At 40.7% G+C, this 25,144-nt stretch overlaps 1 protein-coding gene across 2 annotated transcripts in view; it reads left to right on the top strand.

Moving 5' to 3' along the window:
* The window catches only part of PLBD1 (phospholipase B domain containing 1), a 64,182-nt gene that overhangs the window by 13,371 nt on the left and 25,667 nt on the right, over nt 1–25,144 (top strand). Inside the window, exons 2-6 of one of the 2 annotated variants that reach the window (XM_003816509.6) lie at nt 1,025–1,244; nt 12,139–12,222; nt 13,525–13,663; nt 17,670–17,810; nt 18,585–18,729. In XM_003816509.6, the coding sequence (XP_003816557.1) occupies nt 1,025–1,244; nt 12,139–12,222; nt 13,525–13,663; nt 17,670–17,810; nt 18,585–18,729 (729 nt within the window). The remainder of the gene's footprint in view (nt 1–1,024; nt 1,245–12,138; nt 12,223–13,524; nt 13,664–17,669; nt 17,811–18,584; nt 18,730–25,144) is intronic. The other variant, XM_055095430.1, reaches the window with a different exon arrangement.

Genomic DNA, 25,144 nt, shown 5'->3' with positions numbered 1-25,144 from the left:
GCTCTCTTGGGTCACAGGATCCAGATGGCTTCTGTAGTTGGTTTATTTTTAGCTATGAGACAATAGAGCATGTTAACTATGCCAAAGGGGGAGAAGCTACTGAGCTTTAGGGCACAGAAGCGAGAGGATACAAGATAGAACAGAGTTCCTAAAGGTGGGAGAGTGAGATCCAGAGCATGGGTCAAAGGATGGAGGTGAACCAGAATGGAGAGATGGGCATGATGAGTGCAGGGATTGTGTAGGGACGGACCCACAAAATTATCAACACCATACGGAGTCACAGGTGATAGCTTCTACTTTTTCTGCAAAGAATCTAATGTCGTATGACATTAGATGAATTAAGCAGGAGACAAGGGATAAGGAGCCTGAGAAAGGTGATGTTTTGTTCCACCTGTTAAGGGGAATGGAAGAAGTTGCTGACTAGGGACAAGAGCCCTATTCTTGTCTGAATTAAGAAGTAGGCGTTGGAAGTGAGGGCAATCTGGCTGCGACATCTGTCACCCCATTGACCACCAGGGTTGATTTGGCTGATCTGGCTGGCTAGGCGGGTGTCCCCTTCCTCCCTCACTGCTCCATGTGTGTCCCTCCTGAAGCTGAGCGCTCAGTCAAAGAGGACGACCATCCCTGATAGAGGAGGACCGGTCTTCAGTCAAGGGTATGCAACTAGCTGAGCCATCCTGCGAGAACCTCCAAACAAGCTCTCAATAAGTTGGCGTAAGGTCCAGCTCCAGCCCTGCCCAGATTCCCACCCTCTAAGGATGAAACACTCAGGCTCACCTCTATGATGCTGTAGCTACACCCCCACCTTTGACCTTGCTCTTTGTGTTTTGGGCTTATCCCCCTTGATTGGGGTTCCAGTTTTTCCCCACTTGGAATTAAGGGCAAACTGTAACGGCAGATTTCCCAATTCTAATAGAATGGAAATCTTTAAAAGCAAACGTCTTGAAATTGTTGGATACATAGGAAAAAAATGCATCACAACTCATTTGAATGGCGTTTTTGTCATTATTCCCTTTTCTTCTAGGAGTCTACTATGCAACTGCATACTGGATGCCTGCTGAAAAGACAGTACAAGTCAAAAATGTAATGGACAAGAATGGGGACGCCTATGGCTTTTACAATAACTCTGTGAAAACCACAGGCTGGGGCATCCTGGAGATCAGAGCTGGCTATGGCTCTCAAACCCTGAGCAATGAGATCATCATGTTTGTGGCTGGCTTTTTGGAGGGTTACCTCACTGCCCCGTAAGTATCCCAGTCATGGTAGAGCCACTGCCAGGCAATCCCTGTCCTTCCCATGTTCCACAGTGACTCTCATCTTCCTGGCATTGCACATTAGAACTGAAGAGTAGCTGGAGTTCACATGTGTGATAGAGACATTATCAGAATTGCATTTTTGCGGGGGTGAGGCATGGGACACAGTCTCGCTTTGTTGCCAGGCTGGAGTGCAGTGGCGATCATAGCTCACCACAGCCTTGATCTCCTGGGCTCAAGCAATCCTTCCACCTCAGCCTCCTGAGTAGTTGGGACCACAAGCATGAGCCACTGTGCCCAGCTCAGAATTGCATTTGCTCCTATAATCAGTACCTGCCTAAAAGGAACAAAACCTCCAAGTGTGGCACTCTTTAATTCTCATGGCACTTACTTCTTAAAAATCTTCCCATCCCATGAAACCATTTTGTTTTATTTTATATATTTTTGCAAAGACAGGGTCTCCCCATGTTGCCCAGGCTGGTCCTAAACTCCTGACCTCAAGCCATCCTCCCATCTTTGCCTCCCAACGTGTTGGAATTACAGGTGTGAGCCACCATACCCAGCCATGAAATGATTTTAAAGACAGCAAAGTCATTTCATCCTACTAGTCACTTGTTGTCTGGTAGAAAGCAAATGAGAGGTGGGGTCACTCCTTGAGAACAACAGAGCAGGGAAGAGTAATTAAAAATAAACGGTTGGTGCATTTATTTCCAGCCATCTTGAAACAATAGCTCCATGTGGGCAGAGATTTTTAAATTGAAATTATAATGAGTCTAAAATAAATGTTTCTTCTAGTTCTACCATTATTTGATTCTAGTGTCCTTGCCTTGCCTTATAAAAGTAACAAGGACGTAATTAATAATAATGCAATCAGGATACATGCCTTTTAGAGAAGAGGTCTTTAAGGAAAATAAAGTTGCAATTTATTTAATCGACTCTCATCCCTCCTTTGATATAAAAAGTATCTTGATGACTTTGCTTGCCTCTTTTATTCTCTGTGACCTAGATTGTTGAGTGCAGTTTAACCAAACTTTACTTGGGCTGTTACTGCCTTAGTCATAGTAAGTGAAATGTCAGTCTTAATCTATTTTGAGTACTGGAGATTGTATCAGATGTTGAATGACTGGTTATTGAGCTCTGATTGCTCTTTTTTAATACAGACTACAAATTTTTGTTTTTATTTTTATACCCAATTTTTTTACCCTACCATACAAATCTCCTTAACAGCGTACTATTCATAGATGTATAAAACTTCATAAACTGAATTAGATTTTTTAAACATGTTTAAAACCATATTATACAGGTAAAAATCTGAACTTCTCCAAATCTTTATCCACTTCTGTTCGCACTGAATTCTGATTGTGTTATTTAAATTGAGTCGTGAGTTTGAAGAAACAATTTGAACCAAAGTTGTGTGAATATAAATAGGTTAGATTAACTCATGAGTGACATATACAATGGGTTATTAATGGAAACTGTGATTTGCAGAAAGCAGCTCTAATCTCTGAGAATGTTCTAAGAATGCACGTTTCCCTTGGATATTTCTGTTGGTGTTATTGTTAGAGCTCACAGAGATTTAGCGGGCTTTGACAAAGGTGGCACCTCTGATATTCTTATGTCTCAGAAAAAAATAAGCTTTAACATCTCATAGCAGCCACTTTTGAAGGTGGCTTTATCATTTTGCCTTCATTTTTTAGATAAAGCATTGACCTATTCTTGAGTAACTTTATCCACTAACCAAAAAAATCTATAGAAAAAGCCATTCTAATAATAACTTTTTAAAAATACTTCTGTATTAGAGTAAAAATTGTTTGTTTGTTTTGAGTTAGAGTCTCTCTGTTGCCCAGGCTGGAGTGCAGTAGCGCAATCTCGGCTCACTGCAACCTCTGCCTCTCGGATTCAAGCAATTCTTGAGCTTCAGCCTCCCTAGTAGCTGGGACTACAGGTGCGTGCCACCATACCCAGCTAATTTTTGTATTTTTAGTAGGGATGGGGTTTCACCACATTGGCCAGGCTGGTCTCGAACTCCTGACCTCGTGATCCTCCCACCTTGTCCTCCCAAAGTGCTGGGATTACAGGCATGAACCACCACGCCAGGCCTGTATTAAAGCACAAATTTTATTTATTTATTTATTTATTTATTTTAAGACAGGGTCTTGCTCTGTTACCAGGCTGGAGTGCAGTGGCACAATCATGGCTCACTGAAGCCTTGACCTCCTGAGCTCAAGAGATCTTCCCACCTTAGCCTCCACAGTAGTTGAGCCTACAGGTGTGAGCCACCACATTCAAATAATTTTTTTTTTTTTTGAGACGGAGTTTCACTCTTGCTGCCCAGGCTAGAGTGCAATGGCGTGATCTCGGTTCACTGCAACCTCCGCCTCCCGGGTTCAGGCAATTCTTCTGCCTCAGCCTCCCAAGTAGATGGGATTACAGGCATGAGCCACCATGCCTGGCTAATTTTGTATTTTTAGTTGAGACGGGGTTTCCCTATGTTGGTCAGGCTGGTCTCGAACTCCTGACCTCAGATGATCCACCTGCCTTGGCCTCCCAAGTGCTGGGGTTACAGGCGTGAGCCACCGCACCCAGCCTAATTTTTTATTTTTAGTAGAGATGAGGTCTCACTATGTTTCCCAGGCTGGTAATTTTGTTTCTTAAAAAAAGACACTCGCTATACTATTCAGGAACTGTTTTCTTGTTTAATTTGCCTTTTTGCCATGTCCTTTCAAAGAAAAGTTGACACGTATAAGTCAGCCTTTGAAAATTTTAAAAACAAACAAACAAAAAGACTTCTTGCAAATTGTGATGCAGGCTTTGAGCATCTGAGTCTGCCTTCCCTTCAGACCAGTAGCAGCAGCCCAAGGGCGAATGATCAGGAGTGGGGCAGAGATAGCTCTAGAATCTCTAAAACTATGTCCTTAAGGAAAAGCTGGTTCACTCTTGCTAGCAACTCTACTGCGGAGAACAACCTCAAAAGAGCTTGTTAGCCATAAGTACAGAGTACAAGAGAGAAAAGCACTCCAGTAGCCAGAATAGTCAAAGAAGGCTTTGTGGAAGAAGTGAGTTGTAGGCTTGGTGATTGATAGACGAGAACTACTGGGTTTGGCTGGGAAGAGGGGTAAAGTCATTCTGAGCAGAATGTAATGGAACAGAGTACTGAAAAAAGGCACTGAGTCTGAAATGAGTAAGTTGCATTTACAAGGAGTGAGGAGTGGCTGGGCACGGTGTCTCACGCCTGTAATCCCAACACTTTGGGAGGCCGAGGTGGGAGGATCACCTGAGGTCGGGAGTTCGAGACCAGCCTGGCCAACATGGCGAAACCCCGTCTCTACTAAAAATACAAAAATTAGCCTGGCATGGTGGTATGCATCTGTAATCCCAGCTACTTGGGAGGCTGAGGAAGGAGAATCACTCCAGCCAGGAGGCGGAGGTTGCAGTGAGTTGAGATTGCGCCATTGCACTCCAGCCTGGCCAACAAGAGTGAAACTCCATCTCAAAAAAAAAACAAAAACAAGGACCGAGGAGTGGAAGCTCCAGTTGAACAATCGAAGGACGGTGGGTTTCAAAAGGCAAATGGGGGCCATGTGTGGAAGGCCTTGGATGGAAGTGCTCCCAACAGTCCTTCTCTACTTGGAGCACAGAGTGCCCGAGGTTTCTTAAATATAAAAGATGACCTCTCTGTCATCTCTGTCTAGTGTTTGTGACTGTGGTCATTTTCCCACCTTCTCAAAGAGGGGCTTCCCATATATGTGGTACCGAGAGCCTGAGAGGACCTCTGCTCTGCAGCCTTTGATGCAGCTCAAAGGCTATCTCAAATGCTGTCTTCTTGATGAAGCTTTTTAAGATTTCATTCCCACTGGATTAGAGCTCCATCCCTCTCCTCTACCACCTGTTAGTGCCTTGACGGCCACCGTATTTTGTTAATTTTTATAGACCCCAGATGTCTGGCATAGTGTTTTGCTCCCAGCCGTTACTTAATTACATGCTAATCAGGTTTAATGGAATTCTATTGTTCCAGTTCTATTAGAAACAAATTCTAATTATGAGGTATATTTCCATGTAATGGAGTGTGATGGTAGCAACCTTGACCAAACTGAAGATTCTTCCTCTGATTTTTCACTCTATAGGACAGTTCCCTAAGAGTTACAGATTCAGCCTTTGATGTCTCATGAATGATATAAAGACTGTTAAATAATCATGGATCGATTTTTAATAAAATGAGACATGAAACCTATCTGGAAAGCATGGTGATAAGGGTATGGGGACCTGGTCTGCTCTAGTTTTTAATAAAGCAGCTGATCTCTTGTGTTGTTCACGCGGCTGCTGAAACTCCCTCCTCTGGTATTACACAGTTTGAATGAGTCAACTCAGCACAACAAACACTTGTTTTGCTACTTTGTGCGTGACACTGAGGATAGGAAGAAACGTAGGGAGTTGGTTCCTGACTACATTCTTCAAAGGCAACTCCTTTTACTTACATTAATATGTTGAGACAACATTGCTAAGACAGTGATGAAAAGAGGTTCTACTAAGGTCACGGCACAATTAGAGAAAGTAGTCAATGGTGGGACCTCCTTTGTGCTTGGTGTTACCTCTTTTGCTCATTTGGTGTTAGAAACTGAATATGCTTCTAGGTCCAGACTGTGGGCAAAGCAAACTCAGACACAGCCTCACCCTCAAAAATTTCTTCTTCTTCTTTTTTTTTTTTTTTTTTTGGAGATGGAGTCTCCCTGTGTTACCCAGGCTGGAGTGCAGTGGCACAATCTCGGCTTACTGCAACCTCTGCCTCCCAGGTTCAAGCAATTCTCTAGGCTCAGCCTCCTGAGTAGCTGGGATTACAGGCATGCACCACCACTCCCAGCTAATTTTTGTATTTTTAGTAGAAACAGGGTTTCACCATGCTGGCCAGGCTTGTCTCGAACTCCTGACCTCAGGCGATCCGTCTGCCTCAGCCTCCCAAAATGCTGGGATTACAGGCGTGAGCCACCGCGCCCGGCCCACCCTCAAAAATTTCTAATGATGTATCAAATTGTAATTATTTGTAACTTAAAATTGACCATAAAATACCAATGACGATGATAATCAGCACTTATATACCATTTACAATGTGTCAGACTGTTCAAAGCATTTGACATATGTTGAGTTATTTAATCCACAGTACCATGAGGTATGTATCATTATAATCTTCATATTATTTATATGAAAACTTGGGAAGTTAGGTAACTAGCTGAAAGTCACGACGCTTGTGAGTAGGAGCCAGGATTGGAAAGGAGGCTATCTAGCCCCAGAGTTTGCATGCACATGCCCCGCTACCACAGACAAATGGATTCATCACTGTGAGAAATACTAAAGGAGCCCAATATGGTCTCTGACTCAGGGAATCCAAACAGGATAGCGTAGGAGGTAGTACATGACAGGTGCTAAATGATGTGTTATTGCCATCATGCAAAAAGATTCTGGGAAAGATGGGTGTGCACATGTCTTTTTGATTCTCAACATGTAGAAGAGGTGTTGAAGAGGTAAATGTGAGCAAAATCTCAGCCAAATTAGCAGGAAACTTACTGACTTTACACACTGCAGGAGCTGAAACCAAAACCTAACTCATCCATGAGGTTGACACTAGTGTTGCCTCTGATGAGAATTCAGAAGCATGGAGAAGTTGGGAATCCTGCTTTTAGTAAGATATAGCTTAGAAGTAGTGGAGACAAGCTTTAAACTCAGAGCTCAAAGCCTGGATTCTTTAATGTTACACTACATTGCTCTGCCACACAGAAGTGTAGGGTCCCAGGCCCAGGGATGAGGGAAGGGCCTCAACCTGAAGAAACTGCAAGAAGATTGTATTCCTTGGAGCCCCTGTGTGTGGCAGGACTGGCTGAGGCCCCCACTTCTCATCTCAAGGTGGAGGTTTCTCTCCCCTTGTACTGAATGTCAGAATCAAAAAAGCTAGTCTCCACACACACACACACACACACACACACACACACACACACACACACACACACACAAAGCCAGGTGCAGTGGCTCACACCTGTAATCCCAGCACTTTGGGAGGCCAAGGCAGGCGGATCACCTGAGGTCAGGAGTTCAAAACCAGCCTGACCAACATGGTGAAACCCTATGTCTACTAAAAATACAAAATTAGCCGGGTGTGGTGGCACACGCCTGTAATCCTAGCTACTTGGGAGGCTAAGGCAGTAGAATTGCTTGAACCTCGGTGGCAAAAGTTGCAGTGAGCTGAGATCACACCACTGCACTCCAGCCTGGGTGACAGAGCTAGACTCCATCTGAAAAAAAAGAAAAAAGAAAAAAAAGAAACCAGAAGAAAAATTTTAATAATTCTGGCTCAGTTACCTTCCTGTATTTCTATCTGTCTTGTATATGGTTATATAGTAGACAGCCTCAGCAATGACACTCAAGTCAGGATTAATGTTCCTCTGTTTAAGGATTTTCCCATCTAGGCAATATTGACATTTTGGGTTGGATTGTTCTTTGCTGTGGTAAGCTGTTCTGTACCTTGTGGGATCTTTAGCAGCATCTGTGGCCTCTACCCACTAGCTAGCAGTTGCACCTTCTCCCTCACTCAGTGTGACAACCAAAAATGTCTCTAGAAATGCTCCCTACAGGGAAAAATCATGCCAGTTGAGAACTACTGCCTTATCTTGAAATAGACTGAAAAATGTGGGGGATCTGGAACTCTGGGTGGAGCTAGGCAGGGTGCAGTGATGGAAGACTTTGGATAAAAAGTATGAATTTTTTGTTTCTTTACCTGAGTGAGCATTGTAAGTGAAGAGCCCACAAGTTATTGGTTTCCAATAAATAAAACTATTTTCATATAACTGTTTTTTGTTTTTCTTTTTTTTTTTTTTTTTTTTTTTGAGACGGAACCTTGCTCTGTTGCTCAGGCTGGAGTGCGGTGTCATGATCTCTGCTCACTGCAACCTCAGTCTCCTGGGTTCAAGCAAATCTTGTGCCTCAACCACCCGAGTGCTGGGGTTACAGGCATGTGCCACCATGCCTGGCTTTTTGTATTTTTAGTAGAGACAGGGTTTTGCCATGTTGCCAAGGCTGGTCTTGAACTCCTGATCTCAAGCAATCCACCAACCTCGGCTTCCCAAACTGCTGGAATTACGGGTGTGAGCCACCGTGCTGGCCTTCATGTAACTCATTTTAAGAGCATGAGGCCAGGACAGAGGATCCCTTTCTTGTCACCCACACACTTGTCTAGCTTTATTGCTGTTCTTGCTCTTGTATTAAGAGGTGGTAGAAAGTAACCGAATGGATCAAAGCAGAGGTATGTGATAGCATAAACTATATGTAAATAATAGTTAAATGTGATGATTCAATTTAATGTATACACACAGGTAATTCGAAAAAAAAATCTCATGAGGTAAAGTTTATTAAATTCCAGGACCATAAAATAAAAAATTTCAAAGGATCATAATGTCGTGTACTTCACCAGCAATAAAACTATTCTCAGTTTATTAGTTTCAGTTCCGGAAACAACTAGATAAAGAATATCTGAAGTTTCAAAGTGTAGGAGCCAAATTCCCATTCTTGGAATCCAGAATGGCCTCCAATTCTGAACTCCCTACATCAGTGAAAAGCATCAGATAAAAACCAGAACGAGGACTGTAGGTAAATATTCAGTCCAGAGGGTGCAGGGACTTCCTCTTTGCTCTAAACTTAGAGCAAATTATAGGGAAAATATGTAGAAAGAAAACCTCATAGTAACACACCTGGGCTCCAGAACAAGATTAAATGTCTCTTCTACCAGAAATTGAACAGAAAACAAAGTGATAAAATATGGATCTGCTGGCCCTTGGCCTGAAGCCAGCAGAGGCAGCCACCTGCTGATGGGTGAGGGCCTCAAGGCTCTGAGTGAGCTGAGTCAAGGCTGGGAGCCAGATGCTTTTAACTGCTTGTAGAAAGGAGGCCACAAAATAGTGTTGGTGATGTAAGTCCTAGCCTACAGATTTATAAGAAACGGTAAGCTTGGGGGTGTGGGGTGGGGAGGCAGTGGCAACCAAAAGCCAAAGCATTCACAGCTGGTTTAGTTATTTACAAATATCGCTGCAATATTCCATAGGATGGAAGTCCCAAAAAGGCACTGTAAGACCTGGTTCCTAGGACTCGGATGCAGGCATTTGGACAGAGAAAGAGGGAGGGAGAGAGGGAGAGAGACAGAGAGGGGGGAAAGAAAAATGCCTACGCACCAAAGTTCCAAAATCCACAAAGAAATTGAAAGACAGTCAACAAAATCAACAATATGAATATACTCCAGATTAATTTTTAGAATGGTTTAACAAAGACTTTAAATTTGCATAGGGTGCTTTAAGTTATAAATGAAAGAAAACTTGGAGAATTTATTAAACAAGGAGTAAGAAGTAAGAAGATGATTTTTTAAAGAACTTGTTAAAATATAAAAGAAAATTATAGAAGTTAATTTTTAAAAATCTCAATACATAGACAAACCCTAGACTAGATACAATCAGAGAAAAAATTCTGAATCAGATATTAGTATTGAGGGATTTATACCATAAACAGCCCAAAGAGATAAAGGGGTAAAAATTATGAAAAAACTGTTATTAGACATAGCAATTAGATTGAGAAACTCTGATATAGACCTATTAGGAGTTTCAGAAAAAGAGACTAGAGGCAACTGCAGATAAGCAATAATTGACAAGGTAATTGCTGAGAATTTATCAAAATGGAAAAAACGGGCCCAGTGCAGTGGCTCACTCCTATAATCCCAGTACTTTGGGAGGCTGAGGTGGGTGGATCACCTGAGGTCAGGAGTTCAAGATCAGCCTGGCCAATATGGCAAAACCCCATCTCTACTAAAAATACAAAAATTAGCCAGGCATGGTGGCAAACGCCAGTAGTCCCAGCTACTCGGGAGGCTGAGGCAGGAGAATTCCTTGAACTTGGGAGGCAGTGAACCAAGATCGCACCGCAGCCCTCCAGCCTGGGTGACAGAGCAAGACTCCGTTTCAAAAAAACACAAGTCCTTAGTTGGAAGACACAGCCTTTTAAATTGCTATAATGCAGCAGATGAGACTGCAGACAATTGAAGATAAAGGGAACAATCTTAAAAGCTATTAGAAAGGAAAGACATTAACTACAAAGGAATTTCAGTAGGAAGCATATTGCTGATCATCAGCAATAGTGTCAGAAGATACCAAGATATTATCTTAAAAGTATTGAGGAGAAATATCTTACTAGAATGTTATAACCATTTAAATTATCCAAGAGTAGGGGCAAAATAAGAATATGTTCAGATACATAAATTAAAACAGTTTACCACCCAAAGACGTCTATTAAACTGTTAGAGGATATACTTTAGCAAGTATAATAGGAGGGAAGGTGTGGTATATAAGGAACAATCGTTAATACAAGAAACAAAAAATTAATACAATTTAATTGTAAAGGTTAAAAAGAAAATAATTTTTATTTTTTTTCCTGAGATGGAGTCTTGCTCTATTGCCCAGGCTGGAATGCAATGGCATGATCTTGGCTCACTGCAACCTCCACCTCCCAGGTTTAAGCGATTCTCCTGCCTCAGCTTCCCGAGTAGCTGGGATTACAGGTGCCCGCCTCCAGGCCCAGCTAATTTTTGTGTGTGTGTATTTTTAGTAGAGACGGGGTTTCACCATGTTGGCCAGGCTGTTCTCAAACTCCTGACCTCGTGATCTGCCCACCTCAGCCTCCCAAAATGCTGGGATTACAGGCGTGAACCATCGTGCTCGGCCTAAGAAAATAATTTTTAAATCAAAATTTTTAATTAAAAAGGTAAAACTAAATCTTTGAACAATAACATGATGGAGGATGTCAATGGGTAGTTAAAATTTGCTAAAATATGCTTTATGTTTGGAGGAAGAGAGAAATATAAAACTCATTTAGACTTTATAAGAAAATATTAGTTATATCTTTTTAATATTAAGAATAAAAATACATTCTATAGGTTTTAAATCAGCAAAACTGAAAAGAAAATAACAAAAGTATTATCTAAACAAAGAAAACATGAAAGAGGGGACAAATAAAGGGATAGTAAATGGAAAACAGAAAAGATCATAGAAATAAATCCAAGAATGTTAAAATCCCAGTAAATATGTGGATTATTTTAATCAATTAAAAATATTAACTGTACACCATATGAGACATTTTTAATTTTTTTAAGTTTTAAAATAAAGAATCGCTGCAAGCTCTGCCTCCCAGGTTCATGCCATTCTCCTGCCTCAGCCTCCCGAGTAGCTGGGACTACAGGCGCCCGCCACCACGCCTGGCTAATTTTTTCCATTTTTAGTACAGATGGGGTTTCACCGTGTTAGCCAGGATGGTCTCGATCTCCTGACCTTGTGATCCGCCTGCCTCAGCCTCCCAAAGTGCTGGGATTACAGGCATGAGCCACCGTGCCCAGCCAGTATGATCTTTTTTATAGTGTGTTGCGAACATGATAAATAATTCTATACATTATTTATGGTTAAATGTATATGTAGTAATTGCATAAAAACATGCATGGGAATAATCAGATTCAAGACTGAAGTTATTACCTCTTGGGAGAAAACAATTAGCATCAGGAAGTGCACACAGAGGCTTCGACTCAAATTTTTTGTTTGATTTTTTAAATATATGTGGCAAATATGGCAAAATATAATAACTTAATAAAGTTGAGCGGTGAATACTTGGGGTGTTTTCAATATTCTATCCTTTTCTATATGTTGTAAATATTTCCCAATTTGAAACTGTGCATTTATTAAGGAAAAAAAAGATAGTAGGCAGAGTTTGTAATAAGGGACATCCTAGTTAGCCAAATGATTGAATAATTTACTGTGATGGAGAAATCCAAGAAGAAAAATATAAATGTAATAATTTTCATGTATCATTTCAGACACATGAATGACCACTACACAAACCTCTACCCACAGCTGATCATGAAACCTTCCATCATGGATAAAGTGCAGGATTTTATGGAGTACGTATAATAGCTTTTCTCTTTCCATTGTTTTAAATGTTGCAGGCACTGAATCTGTAATTTCAAGCAGCAATTTTTTGCCAATATCTTTTTAATCTCTTTAGCGGGACTCTAGAGTTATTCTTGTAGTAGGGTATAGCACTTTTTGGTAATGGCATGAAAAGTGGTTGCAAACAACATGCTCTCTAATTTCAGCTCTTTCAAAGGTTGAGTTGAATATCGCATACTCAATTGCTAACACGGTTAGAGGAACATCACCAGTGTAAAGTACCAGTGTTAAGTCCCTGGGTCTCTTCCTCATGGAAGCCCTTCTCCTTCTTTCAGGGATCCCCTCTCCTCGCTCTTTAAGGTGTTTCCTTTTCATGAGCCTGCTTACTAATCCTAGCTGAGGTCTTCAATAATATCTAAAGTTATAACTCTTAACACCCTCTGAGAATATTTCCATTTTAATAAAGTTTTCTAAGACTAAAGTTTTAAATGTGTTTACATTTGTGGGATGACAGGAGATTAATTTGGGAACAGAAAGGCTCTTGGGTTGGCCCTCCAAACTGCACTCTAAGCAACCTCTTCATGAAATGCTTAAAGTCCTATAGAGCTTCAGTTAAAAACCACTGGGCTAGATCCCATGAAGCAATGACATTATTCTAAGATTGAGCTAGTGATAGCCTGGACAAGTCAGAAATAGTTTTCAGTATGCAAAGTTATATCAAATCATCCCATAAAAGTTCAGAGAACTGGAAGAAGAGTGAAAGGACCATTAAAAAATGACATTTTTGCTACCATGCTAGGACAGAGGCATTGAAGCGGTTACTAATAACTGAAATGGAATGAATCATAAGCTATGCAAATGATCTGAGAGAAATACAAACAGATATAAACCACCTTGTCCTTAGATTTTTGTCCCGTTGTTTAACTTTACTACTTCTACAACTAAGAGTAAGGTGAATCAACCTACCTTTATTGACTTTGTGAAACATTGTGGTTTTACACAAAATGCATTTGGATAGTCTCTCCTTGACATGTTTAGGTCTCGTATCACAGTTAGGTCACTATCACACGTATGCTTTTGTTCTAGATACAGCACAGAAGAAGCTGTGAAAGAAGAATCATAACCCTAGGGAGAAATTAAAAATCAGTTAGAATTTGCCCTGAAGTCCTTTGAGTGACTGGAGTGTTACAAGATCTAGAATTTAAGTCACATTAGCATAAGTGTCTGAGTATATAATCTCTCAATGCCTGCTTTGATTTAGCTTTGAATGAGCAACTATTGAGACTGTGGTGCAAATCTAATTTCTCTTCCAGGAAGCAGGATAAGTGGACCCGGAAAAATATCAAAGAATACAAGACTGATTCATTTTGGAGACATACAGGCTATGTGATGGCACAAATAGATGGCCTCTATGTAGGAGCAAAGAAGAGGGCTATATTAGAAGGGACAAAGGTAGGACTTTAAACAAGCTTCTCAGAATTTATAGAGTATGGTAAGAATATTGTATGTTATCTTTAAAATAACATTCCAATTTAGAAGCAGGTCAAAGTAGAACTACAGTATAAATTCCTTACGGAAAAGAACGGTCATAGCTCTCATATTGCAGTACCTAACTTACAAAATTACAAGCCCAAAACACAAATAAGCCAACTTGTTTCTGTGTATTTTCAATCTTCCATAATACTGGGCTCAGGATTAGGTTAAAAAGCATAGTATGAATGTACTGGGTTTTTAGCTAATCTGATAAAACTAGTGTTTTAGACTGCATGCTCATTAAGACAAGATGTTTAAATATACAAGTTCTATGTTTCCCACACTCCACAACATTCACATAAACACATATCCACACAAACACATATACATTCTAATTCTGGGGGAAAGCTTTACTGAATCACTAAGGCTTCCAATGTACCATTTGATGTACTTCCAAAAATTATGGATATTTTATTTCCCGTGATAATATATGTCTAAATGAAAAATGTATATTATATAACTGTCTTTTGGTCTATTTTGCCAGTATATATGTATATAATCTGTATATTATATAACATGTTACATTTATTATGTTTTGTCTACTTTGCCAGTATATATATATATAATATTTATATTATATAACTCTTTTTGCCTATTTTGACCAGTGTGTGTATGTATATATATATATATATAATTAAGTGCATAGCTTTTCTTTGAACTTTTTGTCTATTTTGTCCAGTGTGTGTATATATATGTATATATATATATATACACACATATATACATGTACATGTCTGTGTATATATGTGTGTATATATATGTGTATATACACATATATATTGATAAATGTCAAAACAATAATACCCAGTGAAAGGAATGAGTTACAGAAGAATGCATACAGTAAGACTCTAACTTTTTTTTTTTTTAGTCAGAGTCTTGCTTTTTCACCCAGGCTGGAGTGCAGTGGCATGATCTTGGCTCATTGCAACCTCTGCCTCCTGGGTTCAGGTGATTCTCCTGCCTCATCCTCCCGAGTAGCTGGGACTACAAACTTGAGCCACCACACCCAACTAATTTTTGTATTTTTAGTAGAGATGAGGTTTCACCATGTTGGCCAGGCTAGTCTCGAACTCCTGACCTCAAAAGATCCATCCGCCTCAACCTCCCAAAGTGCTGGGATTACAGGTATGAGCCATTGCACCCAGCCCACACAATATGACTGTATTTGTGCAAATTCAAAAAAGGTAGATTTTAAAAAATATATCTTAAAAATATATATAGATGATAAATATATTATATATAGATGATAAGTAATAGAGAGGCAGGTAATGAGCTATACAAAATTTAGCATAGTGGTGACCGCTGGTGGGAAAGGAGAGAGATGAGATTGGAGACTTCCAAGGCACTGCTAATGTTCCATTTCGTAAACTGTGAGTTGACTACATCAGTGTTTATTTATTTTTCCTTAAATGGTATGTATACATCTTTATTCTTTCAGATGTATAATATCATCTGTCCTCACTCTTCTAAGCAGCGTTCCAATGTATGGATGTATTATACAGTATAACAAAAGAAATGCAAATATCAATTACAATGGGATACTGTTTTGCACCTATGAGATTGGAAATAAACTAAATGTTTAATATGTTGTTGAGGATGGAAGAGTTTTATTTATTTATTTATTTATTTATTTAGAGACAGAGCCTCGCGATATCACCCAGGCTGGAGGGCAGTGATTGATCTCAGCTGCAACCTCCGCCTCCTGGGCTCCAGCAATTCTCGTGCCTTGAGTAGCTGGGATTACAAGCATGCGCCACCATGCCTGGCTAATTTTTGTATTTTTAATAGAGATGGGGTTTCACCATGTTAGCCAGGCTGGTCTCGAACTCCTGACCTCAGGTGATTCACTGGACTCGGCCTCCCAAAATGCCGGGATTACAGGCATAAGCCACTGTGCCCGGCCAGAAGAGTATAATTTAAACAATTCGTATGAGGACAATTTGGCAATATCTATTAAAATCTAAATCACTTCTAGGAATTTATCCTACACATAGACTCAAACACAAGCAAAATGAAGCGTCTAAGATTAATTATTGTGGCATTGTTTACAATATCAAAAGACTAGAAACCACTTGAAAATTCATCAAAAAAGACTAGTTAAAAATATTATAATACATCCGTACGTTGGAATGCTGCTTAGAAGAGTGAAGACAGGCTGGGTGCAGTGGCTGACACCTGCAATCCCAGCACTTTGGGCGGCCAAGGTGGGTGGATCACCTGAGGTCAGGAGTTCTAGACCAGCCCAGCCAACATGGTGAAACCCCATCTCTACAAAAAACTACAAAAATTAGCTGGACATGGTGGCGGGCACCTGTAATCCCAGCTATTTGGGAGGCCAAGGCAGGAGATTTGCTTGAACTCAGGATGCGGAGGTTGCAGTGAGCTGAGATCGCGCCATTGCACTCCAGCCTGGGCAACTAGAGTGAAACTCTGTCTCAAAAATAAATAAATAAATAAATAATAATTAAAAAAAGAAGAGTGAGGACAATTTTTACATCCAATATAAAAATATCCCTAAAACATTAAATGAAAGATATTAAGACAAAAACAATCAAGGTGAACAACAGCACATATGACACACTACCATGTATGTTTTTAAAAATTTTATTTACAAGACAGTTTTAAAACTCTGGATCCAAGATCACAGTGCCAGTAGGGAAAAATAAAAAAATCAAAAAACTCTGGCAGTATATGCAAAAAAACTAGTAAAAATGATTAACTAGAAATGATAGTACCTGAGAAAATGGAGAACAGGTAAAGGAGGAGACTTTCTGCTATAAACTTTGTTATAATTTTTTTAAATCTTGAATAATAAATGAATAATTTATTCAAACAAACAAAACAGAGATGATATTTATATAAATAAAAATTGGATTGAATTTTTGCTTTGGTTTTAGTTTTTTGGTTAAAATGTCATTTGTGTTTGTCTTCCCACCACCTCTACCCCAAAACCAATTTGTTGATGCCTAACCCGGACCTGCTCCAGCAGATTGAATCTTCCTGGAGCAGTGCTCTCCAGTTTGCACAAAGTTCATGTTCAAGTACAATCTGATAATTGCTTCAAAGTTAATGCTGGCTGGTCAGTTAGTCTTATAGTAAACACACAATCAAAACCAAAAGCATCTTAGTTGAATGTTTTTGCTGTATAGCAGTGGTTCTCGTCTAAGAGTGGTTTCTCTCCAGAGGACACTTGGCAAAGTCTTGGAGATATTTTTGGTTGCCAAAACTGGGAAGTTGCTGCTGGTACCTAGTGGGTAGAGGCCAGGGATGATGCTAAACATCTCACAATTCACAACGACTGAAAAGAAAGTATTAGCCGGCTCAAAATGTCAATAGTGCCAAGGTTGAGAAGCACTGCTGTAGAGTGCAGAAAGCTCTGTTTTACTCTCCAAGGAGCCACTCCCAAATTCTGTGGCTATCAAAACGTGCCAAAACAGCTCTTTTAAACTATAAAGCCATAACAATTATTTTATAAGCTACAATAAAAATCTAGCATACCTGTTAAATTAGAGACTCTTTGAAAATAAATAACTTTTTTTTTTTTTTTTGAGATGCAGTCTCACTCTGTTGCCCAGCTGGAGTGCTGTGGTGCGATCTTGGCTCACTGCAACCTCCGCCTCCTGGGTTCAAGCGATTCTCCTGCCTCAGCCTCCTGAGTAGCTGGGACTACAGGCGCCCGCCACCACGCCCAACTAATTTTTGTATTTTCAGTAGAGACAGGGTTTTGCTGTGTTGGCCAGGCTGGTCTCAAACCCCTCACCTCAGGAGATCCGCCCGCGTTGGCCCCCAAAAGTGCTGGGATTACAGGCGTGAGCCACCATGCACAGCCTGCAAGGGAATAATTTAATGGGTCCCTAACAAGAGGAAAACAGGAAATGATGTCTGTCACAAAACGATGTTAAGTGCAGTCTTTGTCCTTTCCTAGCCAATGACCCTGTTCCAGATTCAGTTCCTGAATAGTGTTGGAGATCTATTGGATCTGATTCCCTCACTCTCTCCCACAAAAAACGGCAGCCTAAAGGTTTTTAAGAGATGGGACATGGGACATTGCTCCGCTCTTATCAAGGTAAGACATAGCAGCTCCTTTTGCCTTGTTCTGGTTCATACAGACTTTTTCTATATAGCACCCAAGTATAGCAACATCTCATCACCCCTGGCTATAACTGTATATCAGCTCATGAGTTCTTCAATGGTAGAAGTTAAGAACTGGAAGTAACTTTGATGGAGAGAATTGTAAGTACACGATGTTACACCTGTTCTTCCACCATTCCTCCCATGCTGTATGCACCTGCCACTCCCACCTTCTAGAATCTTCCATTTTGTTTTTTTGTTTTGTTTTGTTTTTGAGCCGGAGTCTCACTTTGTTGCCCAGGCTGGAGTGCAGTGGTGTGAGCTCGCCTCACTGCAACCTCTGCCTCCCAGGTTCAAGCGATTCTCCTGCCTCAGCTTCCCGAGTAGCTGGGACTACATGGGTGTGCCACCATGCCTGGTTAATTTTTCTTGTATTTTTGGTATAGACAGGATTTCACCATTTTGGCCAGGCTGGTCTCAAACTCCTGACCTCAAGTGATCCGCCTGCCTTGGCCTCCCAAAGTGCTGGGATTTTGAGCGTAAGCCACCATGCCCAGCTGGAGTCTTCCATTTTGAATGTTAGAAGGAGGAGTCTGTTTGGGGCCACATTAAAGGTTAATCTTGACTCCTTGGCCATATTTTCCAATAATCAGTATAGCAATAAACACTTACCTGAAATGGCACAATCCCTGTATGCCTCTTACACTTAAGACAATTGCAGTCAGTTAGCTATGTACATCTGTGTAATCCACTATGATTCTGGCTGTAGGTTCTTCCTGGATTTGAGAACATCCTTTTTGCTCACTCAAGCTGGTACACGTATGCAGCCATGCTCAGGATATATAAACACTGGGACTTCAACATCATAGATAAAGACACCAGCAGTAGTCGCCTCTCTTTCAGCAGTTACCCAGGTAAATGAATTTAAAGGAACATCTGAGCACTTTGAGTACTATTCCTGGATAAAGCCTTAGTGATTCAGTGTTAGCTGCAATGGGAGAAGAAATGTTTGATGGTTAGTATATATTAACAAACAATCTGATTTTCAGAGGGCTTTTGAAGAAATATAGCTCAAATACTTTTATTTAATAGAATGACATAAACAAGGTTACTAGAATTGCCAAACAGAAGACACTTTGTAAATGTAAATGGCTACATCTAAATTTATTTCAACAAATGCCAACTGAGTACGTATCAAGTACAAGACTCTTTGCTAGGCTCTGCGGCAGAAGCAATGAAGACATGGCTGATCCTGCACTCAGGTACCACCTTGAGGGCCTGTAGTGTTTCTTTTATTTACTGCACTATCCACAGCACTTAACCTTAGTGTGTGGCATCGAGTACTTAATAAATTGCCAAATGAATGGATGAATGAATGTGTAAGTTTATAAACCTTACACTATACTCAAGAGGACAATATAAAGTGTAATATGAATAAGAGTAATAATATTACTGGATACTGTATGTGCTACAAAAGAAGTGTAACCAGTGTTGTCCATTCCAAGGAGGTGAGACTCACATCTGATTGTTGGGGAAAGAGAGGACGACCTTTGAGGTAGACCATGAACATGGCTATCTCAAAGTGGCTAGAATTTGAAAGGATGGCTAGAATTTGAAAAAGTAGAGATGGACGGGAGGACAGTCCCAGTAGAGGAGAGGCTGCAAATTCCTGGGCCTAAATGCAATAGGCAGGTGAGGTAAATGAATAAAGCAGGACTGGTTTAAGAAAACAGAAAGTGGAGGCCAGGCGCGGTGGCTCACGCCTGTAATCCCAACACTTTGGGAGGCCAAAGTGGGCGGATCACGAGGTCAGGAGATTGAGACCATCCTGGCTAACACAGTGAAACCCCGTCTCTACTAAAAATACAAAAAATTAGCCGGGCATGGTGGCGGGCGCCTGTAGTCGCAGCTACTCTGGAGGCTGAGGCGGGAGAATGGCGTGAACCCGGGAGACGGAGCTTGCAGTGAGCGGAGATCACACCACTGCACTCCAGCCTGGGCGACAGAGCGAGACTCCGTCTGAAAAAAAAAAAAAAGAAAAAGAAAAGAAAAGAGAAAGTGGAAACAATGGTAGCAAACATATGACCCACGGAAAGGAGTCAAGGATGAGCTCTCACTGTCTGTTCTCCATCCAAGAATTTCCAGACCCTCCAACTTAAGATAAAACTATGTATTTAAAACAACAAAACTCACTCTATGAATCCAACAAAGCATGTGTGTTAGCATGTGTTAGCCCCAACCTCCTCAGGAAACATTATGAGCAAAGTCAAGGGGAAAACACCAGACATCTAAGGGTTCAACTGGATACACTGTAACCAGTTTGACCTTTAATTACATATCCGTAACTTATGGGGTGGTTATACCAACCACCTGTCATATCTATCTACCTTTGTCAGAGTATTTTGCTCTTCCTATCAGAAATTCCTTTTTATTTTTAGAGTCAGGGTCTCACCCTATTGCCCCAGGCTGGAGTGTAGCGGTACAATGTTAGCCCACTGCAGCTTTGACCTTCAGGGCTCAAATGATCCTCTTGCCTCAGCCTCCCAAGTAGTTGACACTACAGGCACACATCACCATGCCTGACTAATTTTTTAAAAAATGTTTTATGGAGATGGGATCTTGCTACATTCCCCAGGCTGGTCTTAAGCTCCTGGGTTGAAATGGTCCTCCAGCCTCAGCCTCCTAAATTGCTGGGATTAAGGTGTGAGCAATCATGTCCGGTCCCTATCAGGAATTCTGACCAAGGGCATAACCCAGTATTTCTCTGTCCTTGTGACCTGATCCTTTCTTTGAAACTACTTTGATTTCATCTTTGTCTTAGTTTGCTTAGTTGTTTTAGCATTGAGGGGGACTGGGGACTCCTCTCTCTGAGTTAGACTGTGCTTTGATTCTTTCACATTCTATTACACTGACATTTAAGGACAGCAAGAGACAGAGCAGTCCAGTATTCTTCCTCTTCCTCATCTTTGTGATTAAATGCAATATTCAGATGTTATGTGCACTGCTTTGAAATCTCTGTGGAATACAATACTTTCCAGTAGTGTTAACAGTCCTGGATCCCAGAGGTAGTGATGGAGAAGGTCATGGAAGATTTTCTTATGAAACGTATAATCCTGTTAACATTTGCATATGTATCCTTCCAGATGAGATACACAAGTAGATATCGTAGATAATATGTAGAGCTTTTTGGAGCAATTGAATCTCCAAGAGAGCAACAGACACTTTTATATATACCCCAAAACATTTTTACAGGAGCCAATGGAACAGTGGGATTCATATTTTCTCTAACTGGGCAGCTTTGTTCTCAGCACCAAACAGGAAAACATGTGCAGTCTCATTTATGTTACAACTTATTTTATTAAGGGACCAGCCACATTGGATTCATCCAGTAGACATGACATAGAACTATGATTTACGATGAAGCTCGTGCCATCTTAGCTGCTGAGTCCAGAACAAAGCTGGATGGCTTCCTTGTTTTTCTTTGATGGAGTTGTTTAACAGGCTTGGTCTTTTTTAGTCTTTTCCAAAATACAAAGTGGAGATTGAGGAAATTATTTCACCTAAAGAGGCTAACGTGCAATACCCAGGGAAGGTCAAAAGTATACCAAAGTATACCAGGTGCTGATAACCTCAGTACCACCCTTAGGTCTGGGCACAGGAACCCCACCCTCCCAGCTTGGAATTACCTTCATGAAAATTACCTAAATCTCCCTCCAGCATCCTGAGACTGGCCAGGGTGGCAGTATCTTGACCTGTGTCTCTGTGCATCTAGTTTAGAAAGCTCCTTTCCAGGAAATTTCAAAATCCCCTTCTAGTGCCCAAGACTGACCAAGGTGGCAGAGCCATCCAGGTCAGCTTCTCTGAGTCCAGAAAGCAACACACGTGGACTCCCTATCTGGGGGCTCTTCTCCTCCATTCCTGCCCACGCATGGGTTCAACAAGATGCCCTAAGGAGCTCTGGGATTCAAGCCTATGGCCTGGTCCTGGTAAGCAGGTTCCTCTAGTTGGCCCTCACAGTATATATTTTTTGCAAGATGGTGCATAACTGAGCTGTCAGAACGGTGGTCACACGATGACCTGGGGTGACTCTCATGTCAGAGCATATGTTCAGGGCTCTATGCTACTGAAAACCACCTCTTACCCTCGGGTTTCAGCATGCAGCAGGGGAGGACGGTAAAGCGAACTTCGACCTATGAGCTCCACATCTGGCCCCTGTCGTGGCCTCCTCACCCCTGCAGCTCTGTACCATGTGTCGGTCAGTCCTTGGGGCGGGCTAGGCCTGGCCCCTCTGAGGCCTTTTGAGAACCTTGCTCCACAACACAAACAGGCCTTTGCAGCAAATCTTTTGCTGCAGTTGGTGATGTGACTTCCTACTGTCTTGGGTCAGTCTTAAGCCAGATGGATTTTTCTGGTGTGATTGGGACAGCTCTTCCAGCTCGACTTATAGGCTTCTCACCTATCCTACCCACTGGTGCCCGTGGGTGAGGAGTGAAGGTGGGGGAGGGTTCAGCATGAAAAGAGATTTGACTCATGAAGACTTGACTTGACTTAAATTGTGAAGCCTTAAATTATGAAAACTTTACTTAAATTTTCCGGGGGCTTTGAGCCTGTTCTTTTATCTTTTTATGTACCTACTTTCAAATACATGCACTTAACATTTAAACAGGCTAAGCAGGCTCATGCCTGTAATCCCAGCAATGTAGGAGGCCAAGGTGGGCGGATTGTCTTGAGCTCAGGAGTTTGAGACCAGCCTGGGCAACATGGCAAGAGCCCGCCTCTGCAAAAATACAAAAAAATCAGCCGAGTGTTGGTGGCTCATGCCTGTAATCCCAGCTATTTGGGAGGCTGAGGCTGAAGAACAGCTTGAGCCCACGAAGCAGAGGTTGCAGGGAGCCAAGATAGCACCACTGCACTTCAGCCTGGGGAACAGAGTGAGGCCTCGTCTCAAGAACAACAACAACAACAAAGAGATTACATTCTAGGGAGGCAGCAATTAGCCTGAAGAGTCCAACAGAAAACATGTTGATCTATGTTTACACTGTAAAATTCCCAGTGTAGCTTTAGTAACCATAAAACAAATTATCATTCACAATTTTTTTAACACTCTGGGTAAGGCTTGCATTTGTGGTCATCATTAACAAAGCATAATAAGGATTTTTGAGTCATTAGAAGCCAGGATTCACAGGTAGCGTGGTAGATGTCGCAAAGTCATTAAGAAAATGGTGTTAGGGAACTGCAGAGGCAAGGAGATCTGTGTTGTTTCAAAACAAACAGGTTCCAAAAAGTCATGGTTTTGTAATAACAGTATTGCTACCTTTTTCTCATAACAAAAAATAGGAAATTAGCCAAGAACAATGCATTTAATAATAAAGAATACAAAGAGATGGTACCTGGATACTGTAACGAATCTTCACATGCACTGATTGGACAATAGACAAAACAGATTGCCTTTCTCTGCCCATCATCCTAAATCTTCAATGATAAATCATCATATCTCACATGTACTGATGAATTTTTAAATATGTTTTTAATCAAATTGTTTATATAGGCAGGGGCCCTGTTTTAAAAAAACAAACAAACAACAACAAAACAACAACAACAAAAAAAAAACACTTGCCTGAGGCACTGGATACCCAAAGGAAAGTGGCTTTGAATGGCCTTGTTCTAGGAGTTTCTGTCCCTAACAAGAAGGGTTTTGAATACATGGTCTGTTTGCCTAGTAACAGCTAAGGCTAAGTAAGGAATGGAGAAGCCTTGCATTAGCCCTCCTCACACATTTACTTATTTTGGCAATGCAAATTAATAATCAAGGAGGTAAGACAAAGAGATAAATCACTAGAAAATGACGGCACTGAAATGGCAGCCAATACAATTGTGTGAAGACCTCAGCACAAAGATCTGATAGTTTTAACCAATCCAGAGAAAATTTACTTGTCAACAACATTGAGTCTTCCAATCCACTAATATAATCTATTTGTTTATTTAGGTCTTTAATTTGAGTCATATCATGTAGTTTTCAGTATTTAGGTCTTACATACCTTTAAGTAAGTTAAATCCTAAGTAATGTTTGATGCTATTGTAATCAAAATTTTTTTTATTCTTTTTTCAGTTGTTTGTTGCTCATACGTATTTATTGGTTACCCATTGCTACATAACAAATTGCTCCAAACATTAGTGGCTAAAAACAATAATGATTTAGTTACTCATGGTTTCTGTGGATCAGGAATTTAGATAGGGCACAGTGGGGATAATTTGTCTCTACTGTGACTGGGGCCTCAGCTGGAAGACTCAAAGACTGAGGGGCTAAAATCTCTGATAGCTTAACTGAGACTGGAGCATGCACTTCCAAAACGACTTACTAACATAGCTGACAGGGTGGTGCTGGCAACTGGTTCCTCTTCACTTGGGCCTCTCCTCAGAACTGCTTGAATGTCCTTCATGGCAAGACCCCTGGCTTCCTCCAGACGAAGCCATCCAAAGGAACAAGGCAGAAATAGTAATGCCTATTGTGACCTCACCTCAGACGTCACACACGCTCACTTCCACCAGGTTCTATTAATTAGAAGCAAGGTGTTATGACCAGCCCACATTCAAGGAAAGGCAATTAGAATCCACCTTTTAAAGAGAAGGGTGCCAAAGAATTTGTGGAAATTTGAAAACTACCACAATGTAGTATGATTTTTTTTGTACATTATTATCCTGAGATCTTTCTAAATTCACATATCAGTTCTCATAGCTTTTTTGTAGATTCCTTGGGATTTTCTATATATACAATCATGACATCTCTAAATAAAGACAGTTTGACTTCTTCCATCCCTTGTATGTCTTTGATTGTTTTTTTGTATGATTGCGCTGGAGAAGACCTCCAGAATAATGGAGACCATAAGTGGTGAGCATGCAAATCCTTGCCCAATTCCTGACCTAGGGTGAAAAGTATTGTCTTTCACCACTAAGTATGATGTTAACTGCAGATTTTTTGTAGATGCCCTTTATAATGTTATGGAAGGTCCCTGCTCTTCCTACTTTCTTTAATATTTTTATCAATAAATGAGTGTTGCATTTTTCTGAATTCTTTCTCAGCAATTGTTGAAAAGATCATATGAATTTTTTCCTTTATTAATATGATAAGTTACATTGATTGATTTTCAGATGTTAAACCACTTGAAATTCCTGAGTTAATCCTCAGTCATGATGTGTTATTCTCTGTATTTATTTTTAGTTCAATTTACTAACGTGTTAATGATTTTTTTCATTTACATTCATGAGACATATTGGTTTGTAGTCTGCTTTTCTTATGATGGTTTTTGTTTTAGGATAAGCTTATCCTCA

The sequence above is a fragment of the Pan paniscus genome, chromosome 10, assembly GCF_029289425.2.
Source record: "Pan paniscus chromosome 10, NHGRI_mPanPan1-v2.0_pri, whole genome shotgun sequence".
NCBI lineage: Eukaryota > Metazoa > Chordata > Mammalia > Primates > Hominidae > Pan > Pan paniscus.
The sequence above is the reverse complement of the archived record's forward strand: the minus strand, read 5'-3'. Positions and strand labels throughout refer to the sequence as shown.